General features: G+C 45.6%; 1 protein-coding gene across 7 annotated transcripts in view; it reads left to right on the plus strand.

Annotated features, from left to right (window-relative positions):
* LOC131901450 (disks large homolog 5-like) overlaps positions 1-25,281 on the plus strand; it is a 122,809-nt gene extending 97,528 nt beyond the window's left edge. Inside the window, exons 2-6 of one of the 7 annotated variants that reach the window (XR_009376569.1) lie at positions 16,773-16,935; positions 18,057-18,188; positions 22,739-22,854; positions 24,038-24,352; positions 24,514-25,281. Coding sequence is in view for 1 of the 7 variants with exons in the window: in XM_059252602.1 (XP_059108585.1) it covers positions 16,829-16,935; positions 18,057-18,188; positions 18,862-18,886 (264 nt within the window). In the remaining 6 variants the exon portion in view is untranslated. Of the gene's footprint in view, positions 1-16,772; positions 16,936-18,056; positions 18,189-18,861; positions 19,049-22,738; positions 23,347-24,037; positions 24,353-24,513 lie in introns of those variants that run through there. The other 6 variants (XR_009376568.1, XR_009376572.1, XR_009376570.1 and 3 more) reach the window with 6 other exon arrangements.
* Positions 25,282-27,951: the final 2,670 nt, after the last annotated feature.

Consider the following 27,951-nt stretch of genomic DNA (forward strand, 5'->3'; position numbering starts at 1 on the left):
GCCCAAAGTAAGCAGCATCAAAGAGATGGTCAGTTATCTTCTCAAAGTAGGCCAGCATCAACACACTCTCCTTCATGTTGGCCAGGCCAAACCTGGTAATACCCAGGACTTCACCCTGTGCCAGGGAAGATGGTCAGATGTGTCTCAAGTTGCTCAAGGAAGTTCAAAACCAAACCAGGAGACATTATCCCAACACCAGAACCAATAGGAACAGCCAGGCAGCTATTTGTGGCACCACTAAAAGCAGGTGGTTCTTAGTGCAGCTTCATAGCCATTGGGGCTTGATGATCCCAAGGACAAGGAGCCTGTCTCTTGTCAATTGTACCCAGATGCTGTGCCACAGAATTAAAAGCCTGAGTTTTAAAAGGGGAGTTGCTTCTCCTTTCCTATGATCATTAAGCTGATACTAGAAACAATTTAGCTAATTCAAGAAACGAGCAAACATACAAGAGATCCACACAGGACCGCCACTGTCAATATCTTATCTTGTGAGGGAGGACTTTGTGAAGTCTCCCCTGAGGATTTACAGCCAGGTAATGGCTGTTGGGGGTGAGGACAGACATACTCTTCAATGTTGTAAACACTGGTGAGGTGCTCATGGTCCAGTATATTACATGTCCCTCAATTCTACCACTGCAAGCAGCCCTAATGACAATCATTGGGTCATTAAAATAGGCATTCATTCATTCATTCATTCATTCATTCATTCATTCATTCGTTTGTTTATTGGCCTTAAGATAAGAAAGTACAGCATTTCACTCTGGTTTTGAGAAAACCACCAGAAAGGGAATTTTTTTTTCTTTTTTGATTAGCGTGCCCTGGTGCACTCTATGCAGGTGCCAGTAGGTGGCGGTGTAGCAGGAGGTCGCAAAGCAGAATGTGCAAAGCCTCTCTAGAGGGATCCCGTGGCAGAAGAGGAAGCGGCATGTGCGGCGCTCTATGGTGGCCGAGGGACAGCGGCTGCTCTCTGAGCTCTAAATCCAGCAGTGCCCGGGAAGCTGCAGTGACAGTGGTTTCTGTAGTCCGAGCCTGGAGAAGGGCGCCCAGCAGCTGGCACCATGGTGAGGGAGCAGTTCCGGGAGACGGATGTAGCTAAGAAAATGTAAGACGCGGCTGGGGGTGGAGGCTGGGGTCCCGGGTCCCAGAGGGTTCCAGGTGAGGGTCAGTTGTGAAGGGAGTGAAGAAAGAAGTTCCAGGATGGGATTTCAGATCTTTCGGGGTCCCTGCACTGTGGTGGAGAAAGTGGGACGGACTGAGGAGTGTCAGAACTGGCGTCCTGAGCCAGGATGCCACCTCCCGAAGCCCCGCACTGACTTCTCTCAGGAACTTTTCCCTGGCACGAGGAGACAGTGTGTGCTGACCCGAGGTTGTCAGCTGTTATGCCCAGATCGTGTGCCCAAAGAGACCACTGAAGACCATGGATGTCCAGAATGCAAAAGTAAAGTTTATTTCTGTTACAAGCCGTGAGGCAGGGAACTCATCCCAAACACTCACTTGTAGCTGTGAGGCTGGGAGGAGCTCTCCTTTTTTTGTAAGGCTAGCTCTTAAAGGCAAAGACCACCTAATTAATTCCACCTCAACCCCCTTCCCTCTCCCTGAAAGAATTAAATGTTAGAAAGAAGAACGATCACCAGTCTCAGACCCCCCAAACCCTCAGCCTCAGCAGAACGTTAGAAAGAGGAACAAGCACCAGTCTCAGACCCCCAAACTGTTAGCCTCAGCAGAAATATTCTTATGATATTTCTTATGGCATCAGCAGAATAATCTTGTGACATTATCTGGGTCTAGCAGAACATCCTGTGGCTATTCTAGGAAGACAGGCAGCCCCCATGGAAAGTCCCCATAGCTATACTCCCCGTCCCTGGCACTGATTTTTAAACTAGCCAATTATGTATTGCCCTGAATGCTATGCTAATTTTGTGGGTTTTGCCTTTAAAAGATGCCTGCAATTATTTTTCGAGGCTCCTCTCACTGAATAGTGGAGGGGGCCCGTTTGTGCAAACAATTAAATAAAGCCTCATGCTGATTGCATCAACTGGTCTGGAGTCCGGGTTTCTGGGGCATCCACTGGAGAGTGTAGTGCCCTGAGTCTGGGGTCTATCATCTCCACTTAGTATCAGTTCCTTTTTTTCCCAGTCTTTGATCTTTTGTCTGTTCAGCAACTATGTCAGGAGTTTTAAGAGCTGTCTCTGGAGTTGGGATATTTTATGGCCAATTAGTCCCACCAGGTGGCTGAACATCCTGACTTTGTAGTTGATATCACCATCTGGGAACCTGAAACTAGCCTGAGTTTTATCTACACTAAGATATCCTGGTTTAAGCTTCTGTTTGTCTGTAGGGAATAGAGTGTGGGATCTTACTGAGGTTTCCCATTCCCCCCTTTCTTTGTTCCTGATGGGGCTCAATCATGGGCCCCTAACTACTTCTAACTCAAGGGATTCTTCTTTACCTTATTCTTCAGGGTTAGCATACAGCTTGAATCCAGTCGTGTCCACCAGTGCATACCCTCTCTGCGCCATGAGCTGGATTGTGTATAGTCTTTCCCCCATATATTGGAGAAGTTTATTTATGACATAAGGCCTGAACGTGATGGCCACAAAGAAGAGTATTAAGGGTCCTATGAGGGATGAGACCAGAGTAGTAAGCGAGGGGGACTGGGAGTACCAGCCCTTGAACCAGCTCTGAGTGGCTTCATGTTCTCTTTTTCTTTTTGCTAACACCTCTCGTACTTTGGCCATTGATTCTTTTAGGACTCCTGAGTGGTCTATGTAAAAACAACACTCTTCCCCTCATGTGGCACATAACCCCTTATCCTTTAAGAAGATAAGATCTAGCCCTCTCCTATTCTGTATAACCACCTCTGCCAGGGAGGATAGGGAGTCCTGGAGGTGCAAGATAGAATTTTCTAATTTTTCTATGTCTTCATTGATGGAGAGACGGAGGCTGGAATAATGCTGCTGTTAGTTATTAGGGATGCCACCCTGGTCCCCAGCACTGCCAGGCTAGCTCCCAACAGCACTGATAAGGTAAGGGCTGTAACTGGCTCTCTCTTATAGTGGCCAGGATTGACAGGCTCAATCAAACTATGTATGATATAATTTGATATAATGTATGACAGGGGCACAAGTCTGACTAATAAACAAAACCCCCAGGTTTTATCGAGGACCGAGATATGTGCACATGGAGTCAGTCCAGAAGAACATGCCCACCAACTATCCTCTAAGGGCAACAAGTAGCCAATCTTATTTCCAAGTGGCTGGGTATAATTGCAGTGAATTTAATATTCTAGTGTGATCCGTCCCACGCATAAACCCTGGCCCTCTACCTGTTGGGGTGTTAGGGAGGCCTTTGTTTGCCAGTGGCACTGTTGGGGGTCAGCAGTAATGCTATATTTGTGTATTACCGCTACTCCCTCATAAAAAGGGGGTTGTGCATCATAGCAAAGCCAACAGGAGGTTGTTAAATTAGGCCTTGAGGCATTAAGGAACACAAAGGACTTCTGGAGTAGGGAGAACAATGGATCCCTATCCATCTGCCTGGGAGGAGGTTGGGTCCTCCATAGGGAGTCTATGTGGTTAGATTCAGTGGTGGTATAATCTAGAGGCTTTTCAGTAATGCTGTGTCCCTCAGGCACAGTATGACTTGGCAGAGGAGGGAGGGGGTTGGGTTCCTGGTTCAGTATCGTGTTGGGTCTCACTGCTGTTTTTACGGGGGACAAAGTGTGCCGGATAGTGAAAGTGAGTTCGGGATCATGCCCAGAACAGTACAGCCGTAGTCCCCACATTTTCCAGTGGTCCAATCAGCCCTCTTTCCCTCTTCAGTGAACTTAATTATTAAGGAGTCACAACGACCTCCAGGGGTTGCCCAGGGGTGATTGGGGAAGCATTCCTTGTCATAGCAGGGGCCACAGTCCACCCATCCTGTGCCTTTCCGGCATTTTCCAGTTCCTGGCATATTCCTATCCCCCCAACTCACGGTAATCAAGTCAGTTTTTATCTGTGCCTCCCATCAAATATATCCAGTTCTTACACAGTCCCAAGTGGCACAGTAGGCTAGCCCTGGGCCCCCACCTTTTTTAACTTGGTCCCTGCTCTGTGAATGTCCAGGGCATACATAAAAGTGTTGGTCCCTAGTTCTCTTTCTCTGGCCAGGAGTAGCACACCTGTACCCAGGGAAAGGTTCCTGGTCCGATGGGTCCCATGCCTCTTTAACCAGTCATAGAGGTCAACAAACAAGTCCAGGAACCAGGTGTCCTTGGGTTCTCTGGCTGAGGAGCTGGAGTTGGCAATGACACCAGTTTCTGCGTTAACTACCAGCCAAGTCTGGTTCCACCGCACATGAGGGTTGCTGGAGTGGCCCGCCCCCTGGGGGGCTCTCATGAGCAGGACCAGCAGGAGCAGGTTGGGCTTCACTTTTGGTGGAGCTTCAGCTTCAGCAGGTTGGAGGGGTGTCTTGATGCCTCCCAGGTCTCGTCCCGGTGTCCTGTTGGAGGGGCAAGCAAGCCTGATGGTTGAGCGTGGGAGTGGTGGATCCAGACTGCAATGCCATCCACCTTGAGAGCGGTGGGGATGGTCAGAATGACAACGTGGGGCCCCTTCCATCTTGGTTCCAAAGTCCTGGACTGGTGTCTGTGGATCAGGACCCAGTCCCTGGGCTGGTAGCTATGGGGCTTAGGAGAAGAGGAGGATGAATCAATGGCCTGCAATTGGGGCCATATGTCTGCTTGTACTTGGGACAGAAATTCAGACTCTTAATGAGGTCTGCATCCTCCATCTGCACCACCAGTTCTGTTTGTAGACTAGCTATAAGAGGGGGTGGCTGGCTGTACATGATCTCAAAAGGGGCTAATCCTAGCTGGTAAGTGGAATTCCTTACCCGGAACAAGGCACAGGGGAGGAGAGCCACCCAGTCACTGCCAGTCTCTAAGGCTGATTTAGAAAGGATCTCTTTTAGGGTCTGGTTCATCCTCTTGACTTGTCCAGAACTTTGGGGCCAATATGCTCAGTGTAATTTCCACTCAGCACCTAATGCAATAGCTATCCCTGGCTTACTTGTGAGATGAAGGCTGGGCCACTGTCTGACCCAATCAGGTGGGGGAAACCAAACCTGGGGAGGATTTCTTCCAGTATTTTTTTTTACCACCATGTGAGCCGCCTCATGTGTGGTTGGGTATGCTTCAGTCCATCCTTAAAAGGTGTCTAAAAAAACCAGCAGGTATCTATATCCATATTTACCTGGCTTAATTTCTGTGAAGTCCACCTCCCAGTACGTACCTGGGCGAGTCCCTCTCTTCTGAGCTCCTTTTTTCCTTTTATCTTGTAGGAGTTTACCAATTGGCAAGCCTTACATTCTGTTATAATTTTGTCAATAAATTGATAGGCTTGACAAATTTTTAAGGGGTACCCAGAGATCAATTCTTTCAGCTTCCGAGTCCCTAAGTGAGAAGTCTGATGGATATTCTGGAGCATACATTTTCCTGAGTAGGCTCAGGAGAAGCACTTTTCCTGTGAGTAGCTACCACCATCCATCATTTTTATATGCTCTCTCTACCTGAGAATCCTAGGGTTCCTCATCTGAATTATAATGTGGTGTGGGGGGTAAGCCGTGGGGGCCTGGATCTGCCATAACAGGTAGAGCCACTGTGATCTCTAATAAGGCTGCTTTCTTTGCTGTCTGGTCCTCCAGGTTGTTCCCCTTTGACACGGCATCTGTCCCCCTCTGGTGGCCTGGACAGTGTGTTACTGCAAGTTTCTTTGGGAGACATAGTGCTTTTTAGCAAGTCCAATATCTCTTGTTTATTTTTAATAGCCTTTCCTTCAGCAGTGAGCAGCCCCCTCTCCATGTATATTGCCCCATGGATATGTAGTGTAGCAAATGCATACCGACTATCCATATAAATGTTAATCATTTTGTCATTGCCCAGGTATAGGGCTTTAGTGAGTGCTATCAGCTCGGCTTTCTGGGCTGAGGTGCCGGCTGGTAGAGCTTCTGCCCAAACAATCTCACAGGTGGTGGTCACTGCAGCCTCAGCATACCTGTGTGCATTTCATACAAAGCTGCTCCCATCCATAAACCAAGTCTCTTCTGCATCTGTCAGCAGTGTTTTGTGGAGATCAGGTTGAACACAGTGTACCTGGGCTAGAATCTCAGCACAGTCATGGAGAGGGGTCTCTAGGTCTGGGTCTGGCAGCATGGTGGCTGGGTTTAGAGTGGTTGGTGCTTGAAATGTTATTGTGCTTGGATTTAAGAGCAGGGCTTGTTAATGAGTCACTCTGGCATTCCTCAGCCATCTATCGGGGGGGGGGGTGCTTTAGAACTGAATCTAAGGCATCGGGGGCAGCCACCATGAGATTCTGCCCCAGGGTTAGTTTATCAGCATCTTTGACCAGCAAAGCCATGGCTGTGATGATGCACAAGCATGGGGCCACCCCGCAGCTACAGAGTCCAGTTTCTTTGATAGATAGGCAATGGACCTCCTCCATGGCCCGACATTCTGAATTAGCACCCCTTTTTCCACCCCTTTTCTTTCATCGATATAGAGGAGTAAGGGCTTCTTGATGTCTGGGAGTCCTAGGGCTGGAGCTTCCAGCAATTTTCGCTTGATGGTGTCAAAGGCAGTTTGTCCCTCCTTATTCCAAGTCAGAATCTGTTCCTTTGTGGCCTTGTAAAGGGGACGAGCAATTTCAGTGTACCCTGGAATCCAGAGTCTACAGAACCCCGCAAATCCCAGGAACTCTCTGACTTGTCTGACTGTTTTAGGTACGGGTATCTTTAACACCGTTTCTTTTCTGGTCTCTGACAGCCATCTTTTTCCTTGTTTTAATACATACCCAACGTAGGTTACCTGTTTCTTGCAAATCTGGGCCTTTTTCACAGAGGCTCACTAGCCTAGTGTCCCTAGTGTTCTTAGAAGGTCCTTTGCTCCCCTGAGGCATTCCTCTTCTGACTTAGTGGCTATCAGTATATCATCTACATATTGTAGGAAAGAGATATGGGGGTGCCGGGAGCAATACTCACTTAGGTCTTCATGGAGGGCCTCATCGAATATGGTGGGCGAATTCTTGAATCCTTCTGGCAGCCTCTTCCAGGTCAATTGCCCGCTTATTCCAATATTTGGATCATGCCACTCAAAGGCAAAGTAGCCCAGGCTGCTCGGGGCGAGTGGAAGACTAAAGAAAGCATCCTTTAAATCCAGAACAGTATACCATTCTATGTCTCGTGGGAGCATACTTAGCAGGGTATATGTGTTAGGTACTATGGTGTCGATGTCTATTACCCTTTTGTTGACTTCCCAGAGATCTTAGACTGGGAGGTAGTCATTTGTTTGTGGTTTCTTAGCCAGTAGGAGGGGTATGTTCCATACAGACTGGACAGACCATAAGAACCCCTCTTGCAGAAGTCGCCTTATGTGGGGGGTGATCCCCTTCTTGGACTCTAAGGTCATGGGATACTGGCAGACTTCTAAGGGTCTGCATTAGCTTTGAGTTCCACATATATTGGAGTACAATGTTTGGCCAGCCCCATTCCCTGCGTTTCGGCCCAGACAGTTGGAAACTCTCAGAGCAGGATGCCCGTACTTGGGCTGGGGGCAGACTTTTGCCTATGAAGGTGGTATTCCTTCTCCAAGGGCATTGTTTTGTTTTGTTTTTTTTTGTTTTTGTTTTTCAAGACAAGGTTTCTCTGTGTAGCTTTGCGCCTTTCCTGGGACTCACTTGGTAGCCCAGGCTGGCCTCGAACTCACAGAGATCCGCCTGGCTCTGCCTCCCGAGTGCTGGGATTAAAGGCGTGCGCCACCACCGCCCAGCTTCCAAGGGCATTGTTAAAAACACTCCAATGGCTTTTCCATCTGGTTGTTCAATGTGGGTCCCTGCATCTGTGAAATGGATCTGTGCTCTCATATTGATGAGCAAATTATGACCCAGCAAGGGGTATGGACATTCACTAATAACCAGGAACAAGTGGGTTACCTGTCACACTCCCAAGTCCACCATTTTTTTGGGTAGTCCATTTATAAGGTTTGGTGCCTGTTGCACCCTGCACCCAGGTCTGTTTCCCTGATAGGGGGCCCTCAGGTGTCAGAAGTACTGAACTTTCTGCCCCTGTATCCACCATGAATTGGATAGATTTCCCCTCCACTCTCAGGGTTACCCTAGGCTCGGGAGGGGAGCCAAGCCCCATCTCCCCTAGTCACTGTCTTCTTCCAGGGTGGTGAGGATAGGAGTATGCTTCCCTGGCCCTGCTGACCTGCCTCTTTTATTCCTGTTCTTGGAGTACTCTTTAGCTCAATGTCCTTCCTTACAATATGCACACTGGTTCCTCCCCATAGAGGAAGAAGGAAGTCGAAGATAGTAGCTGAAAGAGAGAGAGAGAGTAAAGTAACAATGACCACAATAAAACACAAAATGACTCTAACAATTTCCCAGTTCCAAGTACAAGCTGGCACTTCCTCCTGTGGTGGAGGAAGATACCCAAAAACACTCCTAATGGGTCGTCTAATGAACAGGAGAGGCTACTGGTCACTTTCAAGAGGAGGCTGCTGAAACCAAACTGTCACCTCTGAGGTGGCCCCAAATGGCTCGGGACCAGGGGATCTTTTGCCCAAATTGGGGAACGAGACATCTCTCTTTCCCTCCAGGTTCACTGTCTAGACACATCTGTCCCAGTGAGAGCCTGAAAAGTACAAATCAGTGGACCAGTACAAAACGAAAGTAACAAGACAGAGACACAGACAAAACAGAGAGTGCTCTTACTGATAGATGTCAATGGACCTCTGGACCCTTGAGGGTCTTGGTGGGGTCTCTGGGTTTCCCGGTTAGGGAAACAAATGTTATGCCCAGATTTCGTCCCCAAAGAGATCACTGAAGACCCAGGATGTTCAGAATGCAAAAGCAAAGTTTATTTCCATTAAAGCAGCACAGCAGGGAACTTGTCCCAAACACTCACTCCTAGCTGTGAAGCTGAGAGGAGCTCCTTTTTTTTTTTGTAAGGCTCGCTCTTAAAGACAAAGACCACAAAATTCACTGCCCCTCAACCCACCTCCCTCTCCCCGGTTAGTATCAGTTCCTTTTTTCCCAGTCTTTGATCTCTCGTCCTTTTAGCAACTATGTCAGGAGTTTTATTAGCTGTCTCTGGAATTGGGATATTTTATGGCCAATTAGTCCAGGTGGCCGAACATCCTGACTTTGTAGTTGATATCCCCATCTGGAAACCTGAAACTGGCCTGAGTTTTGTCTACACTAAGATATCCTGGTTTAAGCTTCTCTTTGTCTGTAGGGAATAGAGTGGGGGTCTTACTGAGGTTTCATAAGCTAGAAAGTGGGTTCACAGCAGCTAGGTGGCAGGCTGAGATCCAAGCTGCTGTTCTGGGCCCTCTGCTTCACAGCTTAATTATTAAACCATAGACCTTCCTTATGAGTTTTCACTTTGTTTGTTTTTAAGGCAGATCCATTCATTTTTAAGGAGCACGACAGAGTCCTGAGGCCAGTGTGAAGCACTAAAAATTCCGCATGAATGCAGCATTTGCTGCTTGGTCTAGTGGAGAGTAGTCAAATCAGCCATGGTTGCGGCAAATGCAATGACACACAGAGGGGATAATGGGAGTACACGTAACGTGGTGCTCAAACATACCTGCTGGAACAATACCCGTATACATACAAAATGAAATAAATATTAAAAAGGGGGAAAACAAAAATTAAAATAAGATACAAATGCAAATCAGGGGCTTATAAACTGGCTCAGCAGGTAAAGAGCAGTAAATCTTTTTTAAGTCAGAGATACCCTGGTGTTGAGAGATGAAGACAGGCCAGTAGGTAGATGGATGGATGGATGGATAGATAGATAGATAGTTGATAGAGAGTAGATAGATGGATAGATAGATAGAATTATAGCCCTATTATCCTGATGAACATATAAATACAAGGTTTCAATAAAATATTTGCAAATCAAGCTCAGGATCACATTAAAAAAAACATCCACCGTGTTCAAGTTGTCTTCACCTCAAACATGCAAGGATAATTCAACATACACAAATCAACGTATTTATTACACCACATAAAATGAATGAAAGACAAAAACAATATGACCCTCTGAGTATATGAAATGATTATATGTCAATGATAAATGTCCTGGAGTATCTAGGGATATAGAGGATATGTTTCAACATAACAAAGTCATTATACAACAAGCCCACAGCAGAATCATGCTAAATACAGAAAAACACAAAGCAATTCAAAAAAAAGAAGGAAAAAATATTCACTCCTTCCTCTCCTATTCAATATAGTACTTGAACTCTTAGCAAGAGCAATAAGACAACTGAAGGAGATAAAGGGATACAAATGGAAAAGGGAGAAGTCAAAATGTTCTTATTTGCATATGATATGATTCTAAACAATTAAATCTTAAAATGTATTAGAAGTCCCTTAAGTCTGATTAATAGATTCATAAAAGTGAAAGGTTGCAAAATTAACACACAAAAGTCAGTGGCCTTCCTGTATACCAATCACAAATCAGGGAAATAGTTCCACTCACAAAATGCTTAAAAATATATGACAAGACATTTTATATAAGCACACTTTAAAAGCTTGCTATTAAATACAATATACCACCCTTTCTAAGGAACTTAATAATGTGTCCATAAATGTTCTATTATTGGGCAAAGGACAATTTTTAAAGTGGAACAGGCAGGAGCATTCAGAGATAATTTTAAAAGGGTAAAGTAGGGAAGCATGATATATTAGAGAGAAACATGATATATGAGATGGAAAAAATAAAAAAATACTTTAACAGAGAAATGTAAGCAGTGGGTGTGATTGGTAGAGTTGATATTGCAATAAATTTCAATGTCCAGAAACTTTGTGATTGGTGAAAAAAGAGGCTACAGGCTGGAAGAAGGATGGACTATGAGAGCATGCCCCAAGAATATGGCAAGTGTTCTAGTTAACATTCTATTGTGATAAAAGTCCAAAAAGCCAATCTGGGAAAGTGAATGGCTAATTCATCTCAAAGGTTGCAGTCCATCATCAATAGAAGCCAAGGCAAGATCCCAAAGCAGGTGCTTGAAATCACACAAAATGCTGTGTACTGCTCTGCTCAGCTAGCTTTCCTCTGAGGCTCAGGATCACTAGCCTAGGGATGGCACTGCCCACAGAGGGCTGAGCCATCCTCCATCAGTTAGCAACAAGAAAATGCCAAAGAATCATGGCTGCAAGCCAGTTTGATGGAGTCAAATCTTCAACTGTGTGTCAAATAGACAGCCAAGATTAGCCATCACAGCAAGCCAGAAGGGGAAAACATAAACCTCAGGTTACTGTGAAGAAAACTGGGATTCTACGTTCAAAGTGAAATTTCCATTGTAGGAAGAAAGATTCAATATGGTTTATGGCAGAAGTGAAATAATCAGTAAAATGATGAGTGATTATAAGCCCAAGCCAGAAAGGAAAAGTTGGTAAATTTGACTATTGAAGCCTCTTCTAAAGGCTGCAGGGTAGCATGGGGAGGAGCTGTTGGCTGACAGCACCTTTGACCATCCTTCCAGTGTTTTGTGGAAAGGTTCCTATCAGAAATCCTACCCCTTACTACAGAGACCAGGTCCCATATACAAGCCTGAATCATCAACTGCATGCCAGAGCTTATGTTCTAGAGAAATGGAGGAGTCCATTCTGCTTGATGATTTGGGAAAGGCTGCATCCCATTTTCAGAGCCATATATGTTGAAAGCTTCTAAAGCAGCACCAGGCACATTGTCTAATGCCAGTATTCTTGGTGCCATACACTGCAGTGCCCACACTCATGATCCTAGTGTTAGTCCTGAGCTCTGTACAATGATTTAACTCTGGAGTATGATTTGTTTCCTATTGCTGCTGTCTCCAAATCCTGCCTCTTTGACCATCAGAGAAACTTCAAATCTTAATATTCCACTTTGCTTTTAAAGCAACAGGAGGTTTATGACTGCTATTTACAATGAAGACCCCACATAAATTTTTCCTGGGTCTTCCAATTTAAATAGGAGGTTTTTCTTTCTCAGAATGCATGGAGTGAGCAAGATATGGTCTGGAGGAGTTCAAGTCCAAATTCACATGGCTCTTTCTGACAAGTACAGTGTGTTTGCTTTCTTCTCTTTTCTTTGAAGAAAAACCATTTTCTATCTCTTAGAACCTTTCCACCACAGTTATTACCAGACATAACATAATTAATTGAATTTCAAATCTTCAGTTATAGAGAGAGACCACATTGTTTTGTGTCTGGGTATCTATCTAATCCCCTCCTACCCAATAAAGCAAAGAATGGTATTTCATCCTATTTTAGCCACCCATGATCAAAAAGAGGCCACAAAAAGTCATCATGACCATGAGATCTACAGGTGATTTAGGTATGATTTATATTTATCTTTACTCCTTGTTATCACTCTCTAAGGGAGCCTTTTTCTCATGAATATTAGTGAACAGGGGAATAAGAATGTGATGACTATTCTTGGCTGTCAATGTGACTATATCTGGGATTAACTAACAACCAAAAATGGAGGGCACATCTGTGGGAGATTTCTGCTTATTTTGAAGTAGGAAGATCTACTTGTAGTCTGAACCTTTGAGGTAGGAAGTCACACCTATAATTCAGAACATAAATCCAGATGTAATCTGGACCACTCCTTCTGTTGGAAGCATATAGAAGTACATGGAAGAAGGAAGCTCTTACTCTTTCTCTGCTTGCTCTCTCCTTGTTAGCACATCCATTCCTTCACTGACATTAAAGCATACTTCCTTAAGATTCCAGCATATACTGGACCAGCTAAGACATCCAGTCTAGTGGAATGAGCATCTACTGGATTCTTGGATTTTCCATTCCTAGCCAGATATTGTTGGAATTAGCTAGAGCACAGCTTATAAGCCAGTCTAACAAATACCCTTTCCATAGAGAGATTCATTTTGTAGCTTCTGTTCTCTATAGAACTCTGGATAATACACCAGACATGTAGAGAGGAAATTCTAGAACAGTTAGGGTCTCATAACAGTCTCAGCTCACTTACAAATTCTCAGTGGCCATCTTCCCTTAACCTTAGCGTTCCTCATGTGCTGCTCACTTCAAAGAACTCAACCCTCCTCCTTCACATCATCCTGATCTAATTCTTTGACATGCTTTATTTCTCATATTATTAGGTATGGATGTTAAGGAGGCAAAGAGCCATTCTTAGGCAGTGCTTATAAACTGAGTGTTCAACTATCCTTGGGTAAAGTAGTGAAAAGATTCTAATGAGGCTGAGAGAAATCTCTAGCTTTGGAAGGAGGAGGTGCTGAATGACTTCCCCTGTGTCACAAGAGAGACTCCTGGAAAGGAAACCTCAGCTTCTGGTCAGTTCATGGAGAACTAATTAGCAAGGAGGCAAAGACTGTGCCCCATGACATCAGCAGACCCTTTGCTGGGCATTCTGTTGTATCCTGGACAGCTCTTGGAATCCCCAGTGATGTCACTAGTGTTGAAGCAGCACCAACATTCTTTAGGACATTGGTTCACTGACCACAAGTTTGGCCTCTAGACATGTTATCCAGACTCAGAGGTCTATTTGGGAAAGACCAGAGTGAGGCAGAATGAAGCTGGTCCTAGATCTCCCTGGAAAACATGGGGGAATAAGTTGTTTTGGGGAAGACTCAGTGAGTTCTGGGAATGGGCTGGGGAGTTTTCTGGATGTTTTTAGGCTTGAGCCTTCCAGGGCTAGGACTCAGGAACTGGGAGCTTCTGGTAAGCAATAGGCCTATCCTGATTCTCTGGGTTCCTAAAGAGCAGACCAAGATCAAGGATCCATGCTGATTCGTTTGGCAGAGTCAGGAATTGAAAGGCTGAAACTGCTTTGCTGGGTACCCTGTGCTTTCACTCTGAGTGGGAAAGGAGGCACAGAGGAACTAATGAGATTTCTGTACTATAACTGTGTTTCACTTTCACTGGAGTCCTTTCATTGTGTGCCAGTAATAATAGGGAAAGGGGAGTACCCTTGCAAAGCCATAGGTTCTGATACTTTACGTTATAACCAGTAGCAGGGCAGGATCCACCAAGTGCTACTGTCTTCCAGGGATCCCTAAAGTTTTGAGTTCCCTGTTGTGGGTGGTACACAGATCAGTTCAGCCTGAGAACTGTTAGATTCAGTGGACCTGGACTGAGACTGTCCCCTTCCTAGTAGCTCTGAATGTCCTTGAATGTCAGTGAGGATGGCTTTGTGAATCTAGTGACTATGTTCTGCCCCTGTATGGCTTCTCCATTAACATGAGACTCTGAAGCATAGAGCAAGTGACTTTGGCATCCCTATACTGCCTGAGTGCTTGTGGACAGTAACAATTTTCTCCAGGCTCTGAAAGCACATGGCTGAGGGCTCTGCAGCCAATGTGCATCCTCTACAACTGTGAGTAAGCCTTAAGAAGCTGTCCACTGTGTCACACTGTCCAGGGAGACAGAGGAAACCAGCTGATTTCTAAGACATCCACCCCTCTATAGAGAGATGGAAGAACTGACATCCACAGAGGGGAGACTCAAGTCTGGGCTTTCAGAACCTGCCTGGGCAAAGTCTCATCTGTCAGTCACTTTCTGAGCATCCTTCAGTGTGTAAGGATTAACTGAGATGAGGTAGCGTTTAGGGCAGGTACTGTGCTTTGACTTCTAGAATTGGGTATTACTGAGATAGCTCACCTTGTCTAGCATGACTTGTCAGTGTGATATAACATCTGAAAGGACACAGTTTTCCTCACATCACTCATTTCTTCTGGGATCCACCAAGTACACTTCTGAAGCCACAGTCTAGACTTCTGGTGAATTTTCAATCTAGACCAAACAGGGTGCTAGTTCTTCATTTTAGTACTGTCAGTAAATTCAAAAGTGTGAAGTGGGGCTCTGGGAAAGGTCTATGGTGAAGGACGCCTATTAATCTGTCCTCTTGTGCCCTTTGCCTGACTCTCTCATGCTCCAAAGGATGTTGTAATTTAAGCTGGCTGTGTAGCCTTTCCTAAGGTCATGTGCATTGTCACAGGAGGCTCCAGTCAAGGAATTTGGCTCTTGTGTAGCTCTAGGTGAAACACCTCAGCAGTGACACACTACATACTATCCCCATGACTATGACACATTTGATTTTCTGTACATGCCTTTGCATGTCTGTGTGTGGCCTCTCACTAGCCATTTGTCTCCAAATTCCACAAGCACTCAGTCAGGAATGGAGACTTACACTTGTGGGAATGTTTGCTCCTGTGTCTCAGGGCTCACCTGAAGAGCCCCAGTCCTTATCATCTCCAGCCTGAAATGTCACTAGTTGATCACACATTTGCTCACATCATGAGGGCTGGAATGTATTCTGCTGATGATTTGGGGTAATTTTCCTCATTAACTATGGGACTTTCCTTTGTTCTGACAAGGCACCCACAACTTTCAACACACCCACATACTATAACAACCTTGGGGACTCTCCACAATTTGCTTGTTCACATCAGGGGACCGATTTTCTTCTCCACCATCGTGACCTAATACCCTAGTAACCTTTATTTCTCATGTTATTGGTTAGAGATCTGAAGAATTGATGAGCCATTTCATCGGATGTGTTTGGAATAGAGACTTCAACTTCCCATACATGAAGTAGTAAAAATATTCAAATGAAGCATAGAGAAGAGATCTGTGGCTTTGTAAAGACAATGTACTGAAGTACTTTCCTTATGTTTCTGGAAAGGCTCCTGAGAAGGGCAACATGGCTTTTTGTGCATTGCAGAAGAGCTGGTTAGTTGATAGATGAGGCCTCATGGAGATGACCCTGGTAGTCCCTTCTCTGGAAATTCTGTTGTATCCTGGAGAGCCCTTGGTATTCTCTGTGATGTTACCAGTGTTGTGGCAACACCAAATGCCTGTAGGGTATTTGTTCAGTGTGCATAGACATGTGTGTAAGGCTGAGATGGCTGCTTGGGAGAGAGAATAGAGAACATGGACTAACCTGAGAGAGGCAAAGGAAGCTTGCCTTTGGTCTTAGTGTGAAACCTGGAGAAATAAATGGTTTGGTGAAGAAAATGAATCCTGAGCAGGGGATAGCGAGATTCCTGGAGGAGGTGAACTTGAGCTGGGGCTCAGCATCTGGGAGCTTCTGGGAAACAATGGGCTTATCCTGTTTCTCTGGGCTTCTTAAGAGCAAACCCAGAGTCAAGAGTCTTTTATGGTCAGATTAAGAAAGCCATGAATTATTCAGGCTGCAGCTGCTTTTCTGGGAACTCCTTCATTTCATTCAGACTGGCAAAGAGGGGCAGGAGGAACTGATTGACTAATGAGTTGTCCCTCTCTGGGTAGGGTATTGCTTCACTTTATCCTAGTGGATTCCTGCATTTTCCATGGGAATCTGATGCTAATAAGAAGGGAGGGAAATTCCCCTGGCCATCTACCAGGGCCTCAGACATTCAGATGGTTTGGTCCTGGGCACGTGTGATCAGGACTTGGTGCTGCTAAGCTTTAGGGACATGAAGACTTACCTGCATCACATCAGATAAGAGCTGACACTGTCCTACAAATCTACATGGCTGGGATACATTATGTCTTCCAGGGCCAGGGGACTGCACTAGGGAGTGAGGCACAAGCCTAGCCTTGCTGATTGAGGACAGAGACATAGATCATGGGCACCAGTTTGAGGATAGCTGCCCTGCTCTTTGAGAGTTTCACTGGGTCCTTAGCATTTCCTCTTCCTCGGGCTTCTTGGGACTCATCATGGACTCTATTAACCTTAAGCCATTCAAGTACACAAGTTCACTTTTCTTTATCTACCTGCAGGGACTACAGAGGAGGCACCATCCCAACTCTCCACCTTCACTGAGCAGGAGCAGTAGATGAAAAAAATAGAGAAACTCACAAGCCGGCTACATAATATGACATGCGAGAGAAATGAGCTGCGTGGAATCCTAGCCAATTACACCAACAAGGATTTGAACAACAGGTAGTCATTATGCCCCGTTCTCTGCTGACCATCTTGATACCACAGTATCAAGCCCAGGTTTCCTGAGGAACAGGAGACTGTACATCCAGGGTGTCCTGGTGCCTAAACTAAACTTCCTGAGTGCATTCAAGATGCAGAACTTGGACCCTGGGTAGGAGTGAGATGGGGACACAGGCTGTTCTGTTTCCTCCAAATGAAAAGCAGAGCCTGTGGCCTGAATCACAGTCTGGGGATAGGGAGAGTAGTGTGTGAGCTCTCAACATGCATTTCAAGATGCTTTGACAAATGTTGACTTGGGGGGGTGCTAGGTCCTGTTAGTTTGTTGTGAGTCTTTGTACTTGACCAGTGGATGTTTGTGTCTGAAAGCTCCTAGCAGCAGCTGGGGCAAGGGGCCTCGTCCTATTCATCCATCTCAGTTTGTAGCAGGAAGGCCTGGAGCTCCTCAGTGCTTCTTTCTGGTCTTCTGCCTTATGCTCTGAAATAGTGTGTGTGTGTGTGTGTGTGTGTGTGTGTGTGTGTGTGTGTGTCTGTGTGGGTCTATGTGCTCCTGAGTGTCCTGGCTCTGTGGCATGGTCTGAGAATTTTACACAGTTTCTAGCAGATGGCACTGCTGAGGCCAGGGAAGCCCACTTTGAGCAGCACTCTTCTTGGGCACTGTGCTCATCTTGGTGGAACATTGGAATAACCAGTGGAGTTTATAAAGCCATCCTGAAACTGGGACTCCTCCCTGCAAATTCTCATTGTGTGCTCTGGTCCTCTGTGCAGCAATAGACACCAAGATATGTGAATCCCTGTTGTGAAGACAGGAGAAATGTCATCATAGGTTTCTGGTGGGCCCAGATATGTGGCACAGACTCCTGGGAAGTTCTTAGAGAGCTTATCTATAACTCTAGGCCCACTGAGGGTGCTCATGTATCCCTAGCACCTCTCTTTGGACCAGCCGCATCTTCTGGCTCGGGGACAGGATGGGAAATTTAGTAAGCAACAGGATGTCCCAATGTGTAAGTGCCAGGCTGTGGCATCCATTGGTCTGGGGTAGTCCATGACCTACCCTTATTCATGTAATCCTTGTGGCCTGTGTTCATGAGGTTCTTTTCTCCTTGGGCCATGTCCTACCACAGGCTGAATTTTGAGCTTGAGATGCTCAAAATGGAGCATAAGCAGGTGATGTCTGACCTGCAAAAATTTCCCATAGAGATCATTGATGCCTTGGACAAGTGCACGGGGCTGATTGAGGAGACTGAATCCTTCAGGTAAGTGCCTGATTTATCTTGAGAGGAACTGTCTCTGCCCTTCTTTGTCCTTGACCCAAAGTGAGGGCTCTGGTTCCAGCCTGTCTGCCTCTTAGCAAGCAGCCTGCCTTGTGGCCTTTGGACTTGTGCCTCTTGGACTCAGTTTTGCTAAGTGTGGAAAAACACTGAGGCCCTACCATCATTGTTCTGCCAGCCTTGGGAGCCTTAGACAGAAAACTGGTTTGCACCATGAAGGGGATGTCTGGCAGCCCAGGTTCTCTGGGCACTCGCAGGGGCTTCACAGACCTGGTTACCATGGGACCTGTAGGCTGAATTTATTCCTGTTGGGACTTCTTCCCTCCTTCTGAGAGTGTTTTCCCTCTACCTGCTGCTTTTTTCCCAATATCATGATCAGTTAAGCACAGTTGTGGGCTGCACCTTGTTCTCAGAGGCACAGGATCCCTTTTGGCATCAGGGTTTTCAGAAGTAGTTTGAATCTCTCTGGAATTTGGTTATTCTCTGGATTTGGCCTGCCTCTGAGTGATGCTGACTTGGCAATTGAGAGCTCCATTCTTGGGCTGTCTGGGGGTCTGTGACTTTTCACAGTTGGTGGTATTTGGGGGTAGGAATGGCAAATGAAGGTTCTCTGGGGCTCACCATATTTTGGCGGTTGTACAGTTGCCTCCAATGCCAGGTCCTCAGAGACTGGACTCAGCTAAAGAAGAATGTACATGTGTTGAGACTGAAGAACAGCCTGCTGTGGAAGGAGCAGATTGAACTGCAAGAGTCCTGTGAGGAGCTGAAGAGGCTCTTGAAGGAGGCCCATGAGATGATCTGTGACCCCTGTGCTGAGCAGCAGCAGGTAAACTGAGGCAGCAGGGGCAGGTGCCCACCTTCCAACCATAAACACAGAGACACCCAAATAACCATCCACCCATCCATCCAGACTCCCACCTACATACCATCCAAGTGTTAATTTTTGTGATCACTCCCAAGTCTTTCTGGAGAGTTAGCCTCTTGCAAGAATCTGGATAATTGTCAAGCAAACCTACCTGCTCTGCTAGAAGCTGCAGTACATTGAGAGAGCTGGGTCAGTCACATATTACACACCTACATGTCATTATGATCAGAGGGCTGCTATGCAGGGAGGTACTTAGGGAACAGCACAAAGCTTTCATTGATGATGTCAGTGGCCTCTGGCTCATTTGCTTTGCAAAGGTCATGTGAGATCACAGGTAGGAAGCAGCCTTCAAGGACTAGAGCCCAGTGCCAGTGCAAAGTGAGTGGTTCTCTTTGTCAACGTTTTGGGTGGCATGTGGTCTTCTCCTTTCTTCCTGCATCCCAATGTGTTCTCTTCCTTTTGCCAAGCTCTTGGTTCATAGTGACAGATGCCTTAGTACCACCTTGTCAGTCCTTTTTCTGGGCATGGTGCTAGACAGTTCTCTGGGAGCATCCTGGAGTTTCCAGTCCGGAGCTGCCTAAATGACTATACATGTGGGAGGACTTTGACAGGATGAGGGTTGGGGTGACAGATTTGAAGCTTCAAGAGAACATTTTCCCCAATCCCCTCAACATAGTCTAAATAAGCTGTGTGCTGCCCTAGGAAGTTTTAGGCCTCAAAGGATGCATTGCTGTATTGTGGGTCTCAGTTGAACCACCTGATGTGCATAGTCTAAATTCAACTGTTTATTCAGCATGATGTCCTGTGCATTGTTTCCTGCTCACTTCTGATTTCTGTGGTCTATGTATGATCTATGCAGATGAGTCTAAATGTGTACGTTGGTGGGTGTGTTCAGAGGCTACATAGTTAAATCCCATGTTGTTATCCATTGCTCACTCTCTTATTCCTTGGAGCTCAGGCCTTTCTCTGAACCTAAAATTTTCTGTTTGGGCTAATCTGGCTGTCCAGCACTCTTTGGATCTCCTGTCCTCCAAGGTAGACCTTCTGTCTTTTTTGTTCTCATCCAATTCCTACAAGTTTCAGTTGCTCAGAAAGAGGAAGGATGTGGTAGCTTTCTCTTTCTTCATTTACTTTTATTGTTTTGATGTTAATGTATTTTCTAATAAATAACAAAAGTCAAACAATACAGATGTTTTAAAAATAAACAGTAGGCACAGAGCTTAAAACCACAGGAAATGTCTGGTTTGTCTCATTGTCTTCACAACACAGAATCCCACAGTGCATCTTCTTGTTGACATTGTGTTTCTGACTACATCATGTGCATGACTGTATCTTAGAACAGATTCCCTCTCATAGCTGTGTAGAGTGCTGCATTCCTGAAAAACACTGTAGGTCACTTCACTGGCCTCCTTCTGACTGACATTGGGGCTGTTTTCATATCATATGCACTGCAAACTGTTAAAAACTTCCTGGGTTTTGACCATGGGTCACTTTCTTTCTCTTGATCTAGGCAGGGTCTTCTGTGGAGGAGCCAGGGTAGGTTTAATAGAGAGACTGTGATGGATCAACTTGGAACTCATGGGATCAGTGAGTCTTGGGATAGATAAAGCTCATGAAAGTAAAAGTAAGTGCAGAACAGGGTAGCAGAGCCTGGTTGAGTCTAAGAGTCTTGTAGACAGCAGCATGGACCCACTCCCCCGCTGCAGACGACTTTCTGAAAGGCAGCCTTTTCTACCTGGCTATTCTGGGATCAGAAATGTGTGTGTGTGTGTGTGTGTGTGTGTGTGTGTGTGTGTGTGTGTGTGTGTTTGTGTGCTGGGTGTGAGCTGTGTGATGCATTTCTGTACATCTCTGTGTGTGTGGACCTATATTTGTGTTTTTAAGTGTCTCTGTCTGTGTCTGCCACCTCTTGTGTGCATGATAGTGTCACTTTGTGTGTGTGTGTGTGTGTATGTGCTCATGTCTGGTTGTGTGTGTCTATGGTTCTTGTATGTATAGGTTTAAGTGCTTGTGTGTGTATGTCTGTGTGTATGGATGCTTATATGTGCAAGTATGTGTTTGGATGCATCAATATGTTCACTTTTTTGTATGGGAAACATCTTTAATGATGATGGAGTCCAACTTTGTTGAAAAAAGTACTGTGCACACTCACTTTGCATCCATCTAATATTATATGCTGCTGCCCATCTTTCCACATGTCCACCTAGCTCACTAGAACACAGGGACAGAAAAACTACACTAAGTCAATGGTTTTCAGGTGTTTGTAGAGGGAATAATATTTATTACAAGAAAAGTCTTGGGAGCATACCAAAGAAATATGGTACAGGAAGATGAGGAGGAGACCACTGTGGCAATCAAGGTGTGTGAGAGGCAAGATAGGCTGACTGAAGATTTGTGTCCTTCTCTGCTCTGCATGAATGGTGACTGCACACTCAATGGTCAGGTGGCTCACTGTGTCTTCTGGTGCCCTGTCTTGTCCTCATCTGCATTGCCTGCTACTACTTTCTTTCCAACTTGGCTAACTTTTCTCAGTTATCATTTTCCTTGAAGGTAGGACTGGATTTTATTTGTTGAGGGATTCTGACTTACAATGTGGTTCTAGCTGCATATAAGTTCATCAGAAATTACCTAGCCAGGCTGTGGTATGAGAATGGGGCTGTCTCAGTGCACACCATAGGCTCATGATGGTCTAAAGCACTCACCACATGCTGTAGCACTCAGTAACTGCTTTTTTTGAAATTTCTTCATTCTGAGTTATAATCAGCCTCATGGAGGGTTGGGATCAGTGAGGACTCTCAGCCATTGCTGGTGGTATAACATGATATAGCACAGTGAGAAGCCACAGACTCTTCTTCAGAAAGTTAAACTGCAGTTCACAGGTGAACCAGTGATTCCAGAACATGAAGTAGGTGTCCAAGGAGAAGCTAGGGGACGTTAGTGCTGTAGCAGCATTCCTCAGAGTAGCCTCAAAGTAGAAACTATCTTGATGTCTACATTCACTGAGTGAAAAAGTACAATGTGATTGAGCCCTTCCATGAATCGTTCAGCATGAAATAATACATGTAATCATTTGGCCCTGATCAGCCTTTTGTTGCTCAAAGAAATCCTTGACACAATCACATTACAGGGAGGAATTGTTGATTTTGACTCGCTGTTGTGGAAATTCTCTAGGTTTCTGGGCTTCTGGGTTTTCTAGTTTTCTCTGACGTGAGGCAGCCTGTGGTAAAGGGAGTTCCTTTTGGAGGAAGTTGCTCACCTTGGGGCCAACTGGGAATTAGTGAATAAGACCAGTGAGCTGGTCCAGTTGTCCTGTGCTGGGGAACATTCCTATACTGCACAGCCTAGGGACTTCCTAAGCAGGGTTGGCTAACCAACCAGTACCGGAGAGGTCCACAAGTCTGTGCATTAGTTTCACAGGAGAGGCACTTCAATGATTGAGCTGCCTGTTTCTCATGGCCACTGTATTCTTCTCTCATCCTACAAAAGTTAATCTTCTTCTCAACAGTATCCCTGGTGATTGCTCCTTATATTAACATTAGCTGGGAAATTAAACATGTTACTGCATTAGAGTGTGCTTGTATGTGTGCACACATGTACTTGTGTGTGTTTATGAGTTTGTGTGCATATGGTGAGCAAGCCACCACTGAGAACACAGTCTTCTAATGAACAGGAGCAAGAGAGTCTGGATGAAATACTGAAGGACCTGCTGAAGCAGAAGGAGCTTGTCACCCAGCAAAGGGACTTGGCAGAAAAGCTACAACATCACTTCAGTGTCACTGAGATGAGGTAGGAGCCCAGGCTTGGAGGAGTGGTTAGAACCATGTAGATCACCTGTATCTGGATCTCTGTCCTTTTGGGATTCCCACCATCTGAATAGCTCCCAGCCACAGCCAGGGAAAGAACACCTCAGGATATTGTAGTGGCCCGGTCAACAAGAACTTCTCCAGGAAACACTATGTTTGATCCGTAGTGTTCTGGGGAGTGTGTATCCCTTATTCCCTTCTGAGCTCTCTGATATCTTCTCAGTACCTTGTCCCCTGTGTCTCCCAACAAATCTCCCTGTGGTAGTCCTCAACCTAGCAGGAGGAGGGTTAGTGGTGGAGGACCATGTGTGCTCCTGGCACTTTATTTTCCATCCAGAACATCACCTTTAGAGAGAAGTTCCTACCTTTGCACAGATCTGCATGCAGCACACTCCTGCAGATTACAGGTTCTCTGCAGTGTGCATCTGTTTCCTGTGAAAAAATTTTACTGTTGTAAGAAGGTTTAGGGGTTGAGGAGTTGAACCTATGCAGTTTTGTATACTGAAGGAATAATCAGATCCTTCACTGCTTTTATTTTGTAGGATCCCTAGAGGGTCTATATTCAGTATTCCTCTGTTCACCTGGTATCTAATCAAGGCCATGCCTATCTGACCTGAACTGTAACTCAGATATTGGTACACTGTTATTTTTCTAAATAATGTATCTAGACAACTGGAGAAATGTATCCACTTTCTTGCCTAGCACAGTGTAATGCTCAATTCATCTTCTAGTAGATTTTAAAAGCTGAGAATAAAATGCAGGCTCAGTTATACTCTGACCCTTCTCCCTTGGGGAATGCCGGGAATGACCTCAGTGGAAAGGTCATGCTGGACTGTCCAGGTGACTAGAGCTGGTTCAGGCTCAACAGCTGACATGGAAGGTCCCCACCAGGCCTGTTCCCTAACTGCCTTCCTCCTCTAGGTCAGAAAATCTCCAGTCTGAGTTTGAACAGGATGAGAGCCTCCTGCAGACAGAGCTGCTGCAGCAGGAGCAATAAGTGTCCCGACAAGTGAGCCACCCTTGCATCCCATCTCCAGCAAACATGGTGTTGGTGGGGACCTGGGGGTTCCTGACTTTGGCTTTCAGTGTGAGTAGGCCCTGATTTTTTTTAGCCTGTGGTGCAGTCAGGCTGCTTCTGGTTCTTATTGCCTTTCCTTCTCACATAGCAGATCTTGAGAGAACTGAGGAGGCCAAAGAAGCCAAAGATGCCTTGAACCCATGAAGCTCTCCACCTCAGATCGAGGTCTGCTCAGAAGACATCCCTTATAGCTGTGATCTCACCAGTGAGGCAAATACCATCTGACCTCCAGGTGATCCAGCCCCAATCAATAGGTCTGTTGACTCAGGATTCCTGAAGAAAAGAAAGCATCACAAATGAACTCAAGACAGAAAAACCTGAGACAATAATTACTGGGAACCCTGACATTCAACAGCAAGTGGACCCTGTGAGGGCTACAACAACATGGAGGGTAGAGATGTTGGTGAGCAAGACATTTTCTGACAGTTTAATGTCGATGGCTTTGGCAAGCTGACTGAATCCTCAGCCCTCCCTAGGTGGAGGGAAATCTTGTCATGGATGACTGTTGATGTCAAGCTGTTCCTGACAGACTACACCAAAAAACCATCATTTTTCATTCTCCAGGCCAGTGCTGAAGCTGACTCCATGTCCTGCACAAGTGTTGCTGAGGATAATGCACCACAGAGATCTCCACAGTCCATCATTCCCTGGGTTAGACATTTTTTCCTACATATTTAAAATCAGTGGTTATTTCTCCATTTCTCAGCTTGAACTGAAGTGACTGGTCCTGAGAAAGGATTTATAGAAGACATCTGAGTTACCCTTTGATGTTTCTTGGTACTCAGATGCTGCCCACATATTTGTGGGGTCTCTAGTAAGCACACAAGAGTCTGTATGCTGAAAGAATCAAATAGTGACCAAGACATTACAGGATCAGCAGTGTGTGATAATTTATCAAAAGCTTCCCAGAGGGGCACAAAGAATGCTCTAGAAAATGTCTCATCCTTAGTCTCGGTGAAGGCTTGGCCTACAAAGCCTGAAGGAGGCATGACTATACTAGTTTTGAAAAGGCTTTCACATTCGCTGACTGCCTTCCTACCATGTTTCCAAGGCCAGCCACAGGCTGTAGGTCTGTGCTGCTAACTGTGCAGCAGAGAATGCTGCTGGCCTTAATTGTTTTTTGTTTGGTTTTTGGTTGCTTTGGGTTTTTTGTTTGTTTGTTTTCTTTGTTATAGATTGAGATTTTGCTATTTATTTTTTCTTTCTTTTGTTCTTGTTGTTATTTGGGTATTTTGCTAAGGCTGTTCACTGTTTATATTGACTGCTCCCTTTAAGCCCCTATTGAGTAATATTACTGAATTTTATTAATAATAAAGTGATTTTGAACTTTTCTGTCTTAGAACCTATTTCTTTGGTCAGGTGTATTGTGTCACTCCAGTACCCCAGAACCTCTTGTAACACCAGAACTCTTGTGTGCCCTGCTTGGGCTACAGAGTGGATTCCCAGGCAGCCAGGGCTACACAGGGCTTTGGATGTGGATGGTGTTGTCAACTCTGTGGATTCCCATTGCTTGATGGAAAAAGTATCCATACTGTATCCTTGTGGTCATATATTTAGCTATCTCTAACTATAGCATTCTGTATACCCACTTCATGATGTGATCATGTGCACCACATTCATGAGAAGTACAACTGTATTGCTGTAAAGCCTCTCAGGAAATGAGAACATTTACTAAAGGAGTATGAGAGAAATCCATGGCCTGCTTGCCACCTGGAGCCATGATGATGTCCCTTCCTGGTCTGCTGCCAAGGGCCATGTCCTCTCCATGGCCCTGACACAGCTGTGGGAGTCTGTGTTGATACCCATGCAGCCTCTACCACTGAGGGCCTGGCAGCCACCTGCAGTCTTGGCTACCACCTGTGGCCATGTTAGAGTCAAAGGGATATGCCCCTAAATGGGACATATGTGTCTTAGAAGCCTGTGCTGCTCCCTAGGAGTTTAATGACATCAGGGTTGTAGCTATTACTGAGGGTCATATCTGGGTCCATGGACCTGCTGCAGCCAGGGTCTCTGTTGATATCTCAGGCATCTGTTGTCATCAGAGATGCTTGGAATTTGGGCTACCACCATGGGACATGGTGCTGGTGGGTCCTTGCCAATCTGTGTGACCTTCAATGCCAACCAGAGCCATGGTGATATCCAGGCCTGGGCTACAACTTTGGAACATGCCTAGGTCCATGCTGCAAACACAGCCAGGATCATTGTTCATATCCACACCCTGTATGGCCACCAAGGGTCACACAGAGGTATGTAGGGGTCTGGGCTGTCACCTAGGACCATGATAGTGTCTAAGTTGTGTGTTCCTGCAGGAGCCATACAGATCTGAGTGGCCTGTATTGCCACCAGGGACCCTGGTGTCCTCCAGGCCTAGGCTGCTGTCAAAAGTCATGTCTGGATTAACAGACTTGGTCTATGGTGATGTCAGTGGCTCCTTTTACTACTGAAGACAGGATAGAAACTCAAAGAGTTAACCCCATACTTCGCTGGCCTTAGCACTAATGAGATCTGAACTTGCCCCTCACCCACTGCAGTACTGGGGAGAGTGGGTTCTGCACCTGGACTGAGCAGCACAGTAGAGCTGACCCTGTTGGTTGAGGTGTCAGTGAGCTGGCCCTGAGGCTGTGAGAGCAGAAGAGCTGAGTCTACCCTCTTCTTCTGCCTTGTGTTGGCCAGGGTACGGGAAAGATCCCTGTCCCACCTGAGCAAATGCCACCTTCAGCTGGTGGGATAGTTGGACTTTGGGCATGAGAACAGAAGAGCTGGGTCAGCATCTCACCAACTGTAGGAACTGGGTTTGTGGGCCTGGTACATCACCTCAGCAAAGCACTAGAGCTGTACCTTTACTCTGAGTGTGGGAAAGTTAGATTTGAGTGCATGAGAACAGGACAAAGGGCCTCTCTCCATTCTGCCCATTGCATGGGATGACCTTGGTGGGGCAGTGCTGGAGAGCTTGCCTGGGTGGAGATGATGAAGGAAAGCAGGTAGCTTGACCATCCCAGGTATCCCCAACCCAGAACCATGACTATGAATTATCCAACCCTAACATTGTCTTTATCCATGGACTGCTGGAGCAGGTAAAGGGCCCAGTTCTGAAGATCTAAAGCTGCAGGATCTCTACGACACAAGGCATCAATAGGATCTCCAAGAAGAGTACAAGTGAAGGTCCATTATCTATAGTGTAGAGAAGCCAGAGAGGCCAGGAACACTTACAAGAAAAGATGTATGGATTAAAGGGTGTAATGTGTGACTCACTGGGCCACACTAAAACTTCCTTGCTAATTCTTTTGTTTGTTTGTTTGTAAATTTGGGTTTTCAGTTTTCCTTTAAATTTTATTTTGCTTAGGACAGAGCTCAGATGTGATGGAAAGGATAAGGGGAAAAGTTGGATTGGGATGCATCATGTGAAACCAACAAAGAATAATAAAACATTTAAAATAAAAAAATAGAAAAACCAGAGATATCTGCCTCTGGTTTTCTTAAAATATAGCATCAATGAAAAACCAGACTGTGGACAGAACAAATTCCAAGATATGTTGGCACTTTTTTGGCCTTAACTACGAATGGATTCAATTTCTTAAAGGTTTATTTCTTTTATATGTATGAACATTTTGCCTGCAGCAGGGCTGCACACCACATGCATGCCATTCCACCAGAGGCCAGAAGATGGGATCAGATTCCACCTGAACCTGGAGTTACAGTGGCTTTTTAGCTGCTCTGTTGGTCCTTTGGGAGAGAAACTACTCAAAATGCAGCAGCCATCTCTTCAGACCCTGCACTTGACTTTTGTCCTTCTAGCCATGTGTGCTGTATTAGTTTGGCTGAATCACCCCCAAGCAAAGAGAAATTTCAGGAGACCAGTACAGACAAATACATGACGTAGGCATGCTAATTGTCTTAGGATGTCAAGCATCCATGCAAGGCGTTGGTGGGTTCAAGATCCTGCTCCAGCATCGCTTATTGTCAGGGTTGGAGCAGATCTGTCACATCTCGTCCTGGATGACA

The sequence above is a fragment of the Peromyscus eremicus genome, unplaced genomic scaffold (genome assembly GCF_949786415.1).
Source record: "Peromyscus eremicus unplaced genomic scaffold, PerEre_H2_v1 PerEre#2#unplaced_83, whole genome shotgun sequence".
Classification (NCBI taxonomy): Eukaryota; Metazoa; Chordata; class Mammalia; order Rodentia; family Cricetidae; genus Peromyscus; species Peromyscus eremicus.